At 38.9% G+C, this 10,000-nt stretch overlaps 2 protein-coding genes across 2 annotated transcripts in view; one reads left to right on the forward strand and one right to left on the reverse strand.

Moving 5' to 3' along the window:
- The window catches only part of LOC137996853 (chymotrypsinogen A-like), a 9,934-nt gene extending 1,822 nt beyond the window's left edge, over positions 1-8,112 (reverse strand). The window contains exons 1-6 of the mRNA XM_068842467.1: positions 8,026-8,112; positions 5,608-5,699; positions 4,267-4,470; positions 2,537-2,749; positions 1,443-1,603; positions 1,187-1,337 (exon numbers count right to left, since the gene is read on the reverse strand). Of these exons, the coding sequence (XP_068698568.1) occupies positions 1,187-1,337; positions 1,443-1,603; positions 2,537-2,749; positions 4,267-4,470; positions 5,608-5,674 (796 nt within the window). The 5' untranslated portion in view covers positions 5,675-5,699; positions 8,026-8,112. The remainder of the gene's footprint in view (positions 1-1,186; positions 1,338-1,442; positions 1,604-2,536; positions 2,750-4,266; positions 4,471-5,607; positions 5,700-8,025) is intronic.
- A 959-nt stretch (positions 8,113-9,071) lies between these two features.
- LOC137996872 (neuronal acetylcholine receptor subunit alpha-7-like) overlaps positions 9,072-10,000 on the forward strand; it is a 35,788-nt gene continuing 34,859 nt past the window's right edge. The window contains exon 1 of the mRNA XM_068842497.1: positions 9,072-9,111. Coding sequence (XP_068698598.1) covers positions 9,087-9,111 — 25 coding nt within the window. The 5' untranslated portion in view covers positions 9,072-9,086. The remainder of the gene's footprint in view (positions 9,112-10,000) is intronic.

Below are 10,000 nucleotides of genomic sequence, written 5' to 3' on the forward strand. Positions count from 1 at the left end.
ACACATACTGTCTCCGTTTATGTAACAAGCGCATAAATTATAAAGAAATTAAAAGACAGGGAAAACATTTTCATTTTCATCCGATAGACCAATTCGGCTAACTCAATGTTGTACCAAATTCATATCCTTTGAGAATAAAACGTTTTGTTCCAAATATTTCCATATGAATTCTACATTATCATGCAAATGCAGCACACAAAGATCCTTAACCCCGAGAGATTTGAATTGGGTACAACATTGCGTTAGCCAAATTGGTCTACTAGAGCCAAAAGCAAAGTGCATACATTAAACTAAAACACATAACGGTCACTTTCATCCAATCACAGACAAAAGCAAAGTGCATAAATTCAACTGAAATACACGGAAATCATATTCATCCGACCACAGCCAAAAGCAAAGCCAGTAGTGATGAAATATCCTGCATTTACTTGCACTTACGGCCTGCCCCATGCTTTGAGCTTTGACATTATTTGATTGTTGGAGTTGAATCTAAATAAAAATAACCGGCCCCTGTCTGAGAAGAGGAGCACTCCAAGTGGGGTACCATTTGTTCGCACCAAGCGGTGAGCTCCTGGTGCAAATTTTTATTAGCAAGGAGAGAATTGCGACTCCCCTCCTCCCCGCCACTAGCTTTTCAAACCCCCTTTCCTCTTCCCAGGGGCACCCAATGGAATGTTTCGTTGAATTGTCTGTTCGGAAGGCCTTTAATCACCTAGGATTTTCTTTTGGGAATTTTAACATCGAGCACAGTGGTCAGAGCACTTGCCTCCCACCCATGTGGCCCAGGTTCGATTCCTCGACTTGGCGTCATATGTGGGTTGAGTTTGTTGGTTCTCTACTCTGCACCGAGAGGTTTTCTCCGGGTACTCCGGTTTCCCCTCTCCTCAAAAAGCAACATTTGACTTGTTGTGTTAGTTGTTAATTTCACTTTACAGTGTCCCCAATTAGTGCTCCAGCGCTAAATCTACTACACACTTTAAATAAAGTTCCTTTCCTTTCCTTTACTTTCGTGAAATGGAAAAATTTAAGGGAGTTACAACGTAGCTGTGTCGGTCTTCCGAGCTTTCGGAATTAAACTGTTCGTCTAATGCAAATACCGGCTCTTTTTCTTTTAAGCAATTATTTTACCAAGTAAAAGAATAAAAACACTGGTCTAATATGCTACCTGATGTCTTATCAGTCTTACCAGTCTGATCATTGATCCAGTTTATGAAGCTGCTGACACGGGCAAACACGGTAAAGTGATCTGTCCTGCAGTCTCGGTGCCCCCAGCTTACAACTCCTCGCAGAACAAATCTTCCGTTTTCCTCACAGACAAACGAACCCCCACTGTCTCCCTAAGTTGAAATATGAACATCCAAAAAAGGAACAAATTGGATTACAAATACAAAAACTGCAGCGCATATCCGTAAATGATCACGGAGTTTAACAGCTTTACTTGCCTGACAACCTCCCGCGATTCCTTCACCTCCAGCGCATAGCATAGTCCTGTCATCGACAGATGAACCATATAATCTGGAACAAGCGTTAATACCTGCCACCGGTAAAAGAGCTTCTTGTAGAATATTGGCAGCGTTTCCACCGCCAACCGTTCTTCCCCATCCTGCCGATAAAACGCAGAGCGCGCAAACCTTTAAGACTTTCAGAAAGCTCAAATAAAGAAATAAGGTTACTATGCCGATCCATCAAATAGAGATGCCATATATCAAATTAAACGGAACATTCTTAAGACCTTTCAAAGTATAAGCTAGTGTTCATTAACGTTTTTAGCTTAGTCACTTGATTTTATTAGTTTAACGAAGTTTATGAAAGTTTAGAAAAATTATAAGGGAATCTAAGGGTGCGTATTCCGGAATAGGAATAAATGGAATATAAGTTAGAAATCCTTCGTTTTTACTGAGATTAACATTAAAATTGTCAAAAATCTGCTAAAATGCTATTTTAAACATATTTTTATTATCCTTATTGCTTCGAAACGCGCTAAACATACCGTTTTCATCATCACTCCACGTATTCTTATTCCGGAATAGGGTCAATCGAACGCGCCCTAAGATTGCGGATACAATTGCACGATGGAATGTCATTGAACTTATAAAGTCCTTCTGTCGACTGAAAGTAGCCTTCCATTTATTCTGAAACAGGCGTTAATAAGGGCCACCGGTAAAAGAGCTTCTTGTAGAATATTGGCAAAGTTTCCACTTCCAACCGTTCTAACCCACCCTGCCGATAAAACTCAGAGCGCGCAAACCTTAAAATTTAATGAGACTTTCAGGAAGCTTTAAACACAGAAATAAGGTTACCATGCCTATCCGGCAAATTCAGATGCAATAGTCCAAAACAAAACAATCGTATAACCTTGCTCATTGCAGTCATTAGTATTTTTAGCGTAGTCGCTCGATTTCATTAGTCTACCGATGTTTATGAAAGTTTAGGAAATTTAAACACAGGAATCTAAGATTACGGATACAGTTGCATGATGAAATATCATGGAACTTATTATGGAGGTGAAAAAATTCTTACAAAAGAGTAGGTGTACCTGTTATGTAACACATTTTTCCTGGTTCAACCCTGTTTCCTGCATTCGGTAAGCATACTACGTTGACCTCTGCCCTGGAATCAATCGACGCCTCTAATTGAAGAAGTGCGATATCATTTCGTAAATGACTGGGATGGTATCCTTCGTGAATGATAATATCCGTTAACCTATAGCTCCTTTCAACCTGAGTCGTGCCTGTGCGATCGTGAGACCCTAGAAGAAATTTAAAACAGCCTACATAAAAATGGTGAACATTTTCATAACTGTGTATTTTTCAGTCTTTTTCTTATCTCAGCAAACCCACAGTGAGGATGTTCTGCCGGCCACATTTAGTATCGATGACAAAGATCGTATTTTATTGGGATGAACCGTTTCAACCGCGACCGGTTTTAGCCTACGAATAGCCGTACCGTCCTCGCGCGATGAAAAAACGGAAAGAGGGGGGAGGGTAGGGCTACAAGTGGGCAAAACGGTTTAGGTCGAAGCGTTTAAGGTTCCCACTAGAACACTTTTCCAACTATTTTCGGTTGAATCGCTCAACTCCTGGGAATACTCATTACCACACTTTTCCGCGTTGACATGTTGACAGAAAACAACCGACATAATCTCTTCTCTAAATTAACGATTGTCGTCAACTCCCACTTGGCTTTGAATTTGCTATTATCGTTAATTTAGGACACTGTGTCCCAGGACTTGTGGTAGCAGAGAAAAACTGAAGGAAAATAAAAGTCATATCCTTGGACTGGATTTAAAGCCGGAGTTTCTACTCTATAGGAACCGCCGAACCGCTTCTTTCCGTAGAATATCAATGCTGAAGAGTAATTAGGCCAATTAAAAGCTTGAATAAAAAGTAATGCCTTTGTCGTGAAGTTTGGTAACCGACCTTTTGAAGTGCTTGATATTGTTTGTTGCCGAATGATAATACAGCATTAACAAGTATTGATTAAAATATTGACTCTGCGTATCTAGCGCTTTTGTGGTGAAGTGGTTAGGTGACGGGTCAATCAACAAACATTCCCACTGGCAGGCTCAAGCTCAGTATCCATGCAATAGGCCATTTCTGAGTTGCTGTTTGCCTCGGTTTCGAAGTGAATCTTGTAAGGGAAATGCGTTTGATTTGCATAAGAATACGCAATTCATTTCCATTTGAATGGTTCGACACCAGGACTCGCTTTGAAACTGAGGCATGCAGCAACTCGGAAATGGACTATTGAATTGTCGTCTTTTAAAACAAATTTGACTATTTCCCATAATCTTTAGCAAACTTTCAGTCTTCTAAATTAACGATGATGATAGAAAATTCAGCGAATATTAGGAATAAACGATGATCGTTAATTTAGAAAAGAGATCAGGTTGAAGAAACCATGACTGGAGCTCGCGCCGCCGAACTTAAAAAGAGCCCGCGCGTGAAAGACAGCGGTCGCTACCTATACTTTGCCAACCGTTTCAACCTAGTTTGATGGCGGTTGAAAACGTTGATCAACCAAACCAACCGAAAACGGTTTTTTTCCCAATAGAATACGAAAAACCCAACCTAAAATGATTGATCCCAATAGGACACGACTTAAACACAACTATTTATTTAGGGAAGTATGTGTCCTAGTTACATTTGTGTGCTCTTTACCCTCTTTATAATTTTTTTTTTCTTTTCAATAATTAGTTTTTTTTTTCAGACCGGACTTATTATCTTATTTGCAGGTACCTCTAATGAAAACTATCCTAATACGTACCCACTACAACCGTGTAACTGCCAATCGGGCGGTCTCCTTCAACGCAATGGGCAGCTGTGACGACCAAATTCACTTTTATCAAAGATCCTCCGCATATGTGGCGTCCATTGTACCTTAGCGAAACCATCCAAGGCCAGGAATGAGCGGTGGCATCTGTGCCATTCACAACTCGCTTTCCTAAATCATCTTTACTGATTCCACATTCTAATAAAGAAAAACGCTTGTGTTCGAATTTTTACTCCCGCAAATTAGATAAAGAGACGTTCGAGGCTACTGTCCAAACAAACTTTTAATGCCTACTTGTTGAGATATTCTTTCGTCATAATACTGTTCCCTTTTCTTTGTTTCTTATCCTCCCCAGAATGAACACATTTTGGGTCAAACGCTTTTATATTGTACCAGATTCAATAAAGCACCCCTGTTAAGATATTAGAGAGGTTTAGATTCTAGGACGAGAACGACTACGAGTACGAGATTTTCTCAATGAACAACAGTGAGCGCGCGCTAACCAGCGTCAATTTGGCGGGAAAAAAGTGATACCGTCGTCATTTTAGTACGAGGTTTTGCAAGAATGTCGTCGTATCAAAACAAGTCAACAAAACGGTAGCAGTTTAGCATTTTTCGATTAGCAAAAAGGGTTAAGTTACCCGCAATAAAAATAACTGAGGAACCTATACACTGCTAACAAAGAGTAAGATTAACCGTCCTGGTTATGAATCTTCTCAGAATTTTCGCTAAAACCGGGCAGTCAAATCTCGTACTCGTTCTCGTCCTCGTCCTAGAATCTAAAGGTCCCTATTGAATTGGAGAAGGACAACTGGACGGGAATTGCGGCCAATTTCAGAGATGAAACATATAAATGGCTTAGTCGAAAGCAGTAGTTTTCGGTCTGCGCATGTGTACATCAAAGTAAAGGCGTGAAGCAAGCTTCAAACACTTTGCAGCAATTCCCGAAAAATTAAAGACAATTTCAAGACTAATATGACAGCCTGGAAAGGTTTGAAAATATTTCCCCTGCAAATCAATGATGCCGTAACTATTGATAACCGGCCAAGTATCACTGATAAAGCAGCTTTACTATAATTGTGATGTAACAATAACTTATACCTTCACCTTAATCACCTTAATAAGGAAATAATAAACAAGAAAGTTCCCCAGATAAGACCGAACACGATCACTTATCGCCAGACGATATTAGAATAACAACAGTGCCAAACTAAAAAACTGTGATGCTGCGTGTATGAGGGGAGCAGAAACCAGAAGTTGGGTGCAATTGCGTTGATATTGATAAGAATTAAATGAGCAAGCGGTGTTAAATCTTACATAACATATAGCATGTACCTTGAGCTTGTGTGCCGTCTAGAATAAATACGACTGCAGCGACTGTGATTGCAAAAGTACGCTTCATGCTTCGAGAGGTCTCTGAAGAAGAACTGTACAGAGAGTCACCTGCAACTCTTTATATATTCCAAATTATTCACCTAAAAACTTCCATAACCAATAAAATTGCAGTTTATACGTCTATATGCAAGCAAATACCGACCAATCTACGATTAATCTATAGTTAATTATAAGCTAATTGTGATTTTAAACGACAATGCCGCATAATATTGGCGGCTAGTGGGGAGAAAACACATTCTCGTATGGGGCGGAGTCGTGAAGCAACGGAGCCCAATACGAGAATATATTTTCTCTCAACTAGCCGCCGATATTATGTGGTATTGGCGTCTTGAAATCGTTGTAAGTTTTGTATCGCAATCCACCTATTACGTATAAAAACAAAACTCTAGAAAAATCAGTATTTGCGCTCTGACATGAAACTGAACGCGCCAGACACCGTTGTCAATACCATCGAACAAAGTGTAAATATACTTTTTGGGTAATACAAAATAACTTTTTTTATTTATCGGGAGATTATTAATCTAACCTTTTGAATTATCGTTTTCACAATTTTACGGGTTCCTTTCTTGGTGCTATGTATGCCATTGTTTTTTCCCTAACGTAAATACGCGCCGACAATTCGCGACTCCGCCCAACGTCTTCGGCACTTTGAAAATCGTTCCATTTAAACAAAAAAAAAAAACGTGCTATAAACAAAATGTCTCAAAATTCCTACTTTATTCAACGAGAGTAATGAAAAATATATAGGAATTAATATCATATCGAACTGCTTATTACGACTTGCATGCAAAGCGCCCCTACTAAGGAAGGTAAGTAAGATGTGGTAAGAGCTAATATGAAGGGAACGTGAAAGGTTAGTATGGTGGAGCCTCGATTAACGAACCTCTATATAGCGAAGTCTTTGATACAACGCTGAAACGATACTCCTCCGACCCGGCCAAACTGGTTGCAGTAAAATGTATGAAACATAACCCTGACATAATGAACCTCCGTGTAACGAAATTATTGTCACAACGAGCACAATTTGCTGGTCCAAGTGTAAAATCTACCACGATAGACATAGATATTGTTTATGGGAAACAATCCCATTGCATGCATGCCTCTATAGAAACAAATTTCTCGACATCCGCAGTTGGAGTCACGTAATCTTATGTCGAGTCCACTCGACAACAGCAGGGAAAGAGTTAGAAGTCGTAACTCGTTTAATATGAAAACACAACAAATCATGATTACAAAACAGATCAACAACGATGAAAATCGTAACATACGCCGTCAAAATCGAGAAATATACATGTCTGTCAGGGGCACCCAACGTTAATCTTCGTAAAATATCTGTTCGGAAGACGATTTGAGATCTAGAATTTTCGGAACATTTGTTGTAAAATTTCTTGCTTGCCTGCCTCTCCTAGGATTTTCAAACATCTGAAAAATGGTATAATTGCCCATTTTTAACGGATTTTTACCCTAAAAAGGTCACCTAGAATTTTCGGGAGCCCTTTTTCTGGTTGAAAATTTCGAAAAAGTAAGTTTTAATCCCTATAATGTTCGGATCACTAGATTTTCAGCTAGGAAATCCGAACAGATGAAAGATTTTTAGGGGATAAAAATATGCCTTAACTTTATCTATCGTTAAAATACTAAAATACGTTTGAAAATGCTATGTTTAAGTGGTTTTGAACTATATTCTCGTTGGGTGCCCCTAGTTTGTTTTATCTAGCATCTAAAGCAGCTTTCGATTGCTTAAGTTCTGTTATAAACAGACTGGAACTCGTACACAGATAAAACTTTAAGTTAACTATCACATGATTCAGTGTTCAGTTTACGCGTAACGCGCAGCTTTGTGCTGTGAAAACTGCCCGGGAAAACTGTAGTCACAGATCTTAACAAATCACAGTTCAGAGCTGGGTACAGCATAGAGCAACGTTACAAAAAGCATTAACTATAACTCGATATAACGAACATTTCTGATGTTGGTCTAAAACCCGGGTCTAAAAATTTGTTATAACGAGTTAACTTTTCGATGTAAACAAATCTTGATAGATATAACGAACTAATTTCCAGTCCCTTGGCATTTCGTTAACGGCGAGGTTTCACTGTAATACATATTACACCAAATCATCAATCCTATGCCTTTGAGGGACAATGTATACCAGAGTTAGTGGAGGGGACTACCACTAACTCTGTGTATACTATTCATCTGTCGATTAGCTAGGGAATTGTTCCAGATCAAATGAAATTGGTTCGCGTTGTCCGCCCACTTTTTAAATCCGGTAATTAAAATCTGTTTTTCTGGCTATAAAATTGACTGTTTTCTACCTTCAGTAGCCAAGCAACTTCCCTAAAATACACTTGACTTACAAATAGCCTTCGTAGATGCCGGTATTATTGTAGGAAGGAGGACTTTGAAATACCGCGCGCCTACAATACCACCAGTTATGCAGTAATACGTCGAACCGTTTAGTGTACTCAAATGTAACGAACCTAATTCCTTCAATAAAGTACATGAAAAGATCGACGTTTGAATCAATTAAGTTCGACCCACCTAATTTGGGTCGACCCAAGAATTAAGTGCGATTGGTGTAAATGGGAAAATCGACTGTTGAGCCGCGTTTCAAACGTCGAAATTCTTATGTGCCGAGTAAAATGCTTGCCGTTATATAATTTATTTTTGCTTCCCACAATTCCCTTCCTTCATGAAAGCATTGTACATCGTGATTAAAGATAAGTTCGACAAATGAAATTGCAGTTTATACGTCTATATGCAAGCAAATACCGACCAATCTACGATTAATCTATAGTTAATTATAAGCTAATTGTGATTTTAAACGACAATGCCGCATAATATTGGCGGCTAGTAAGGGGAAAATACATTCTCGTATGGGGCGGAGTCGTGAAGCAACGGAGCCCAGTACGAGAATATATTTTCTCTCAACTAGCCGCCGATATTATGTGGTATTGGCGTCTTGAAATCGTTGTAAGTTTTGTATCGCAATCCACCTATTACGTATAAAAACAAAACTCTAGAAAAATCAGTATTTGCGCTCTGACATGAAACTGAACGCGCCAGACACCGTTGTCAATACCATCGAACAAAGTGTAAATATACTTTTTGGGTAATACAAAATAACTTTTTTTATTTATCGGGAGATTATTAATCTAACCTTTTGAATTATCGTTTTCACAATTTTACGGGTTCCTTTCTTGGTGCTATGTATGCCATTGTTTTTTCCCTAACGTAAATACGCGCCGACAATTCGCGACTCCGCCCAACGTCTTCGGCACTTTGAAAATCGTTCCATTTAAACAAAAAAAAAAAACGTGCTATAAACAAAATGTCTCAAAATTCCTACTTTATTCAACGAGAGTAATGAAAAATATATAGGAATTAATATCATATCGAACTGCTTATTACGACTTGCATGCAAAGCGCCCCTACTAAGGAAGGTAAGTAAGATGTGGTAAGAGCTAATATGAAGGGAACGTGAAAGGTTAGTATGGTGGAGCCTCGATTAACGAACCTCTATATAGCGAAGTCTTTGATACAACGCTGAAACGATACTCCTCCGACCCGGCCAAACTGGTTGCAGTAAAATGTATGAAACAGAACCCTGACATAATGAACCTCCGTGTAACGAAATTATTGTCACAACGAGCACAATTTGCTGGTCCAAGTGTAAAATCTACCACGATAGACATAGATATTGTTTATGGGAAACAATCCCATTGCATGCATGCCTCTATAGAAACAAATTTCTCGACATCCGCAGTGGGAGTCACGTAATCTTATGTCGAGTCCACTCGACAACAGCAGGGAAAGAGTTAGAAGTCGTAACTCGTTTAATATGAAAACACAACAAATCATGATTACAAAACAGATCAACAACGATGAAAATCGTAACATACGCCGTCAAAATCGAGAAATATACATGTCTGTCAGGGGCACTCAACGTTAATCTTCGTAAAATATCTGTTCGGAAGACGATTTGAGATCTAGAATTTTCGGAACATTTGTTGTAAAATTTCTTGCTTGCCTGCCTCTCCTAGGATTTTCGAACATCTGAAAAATGGTATAATTGCCCATTTTTAACGGATTTTTACCCTAAAAAGGTCACCTAGAATTTTCGGGAGCCCTTTTTCTGGCTGAAAATTTCGAAAAAGTAAGTTTTAATCCCTATAATGTTCGGATCACTAGATTTTCAGCTAGGAAATCCGAACAGATGAAAGATTTTTAGGGGATAAAAATATGCCTTAACTTTATCTATCGTTAAAATACTAAAATACGTTTGAAAATGCTATGTTTAAGTGGTTTTGAACTATATTCTCGTTGGGTGCC

This window comes from Montipora foliosa, chromosome 3, assembly GCF_036669935.1.
Source record: "Montipora foliosa isolate CH-2021 chromosome 3, ASM3666993v2, whole genome shotgun sequence".
NCBI lineage: Eukaryota > Metazoa > Cnidaria > Anthozoa > Scleractinia > Acroporidae > Montipora > Montipora foliosa.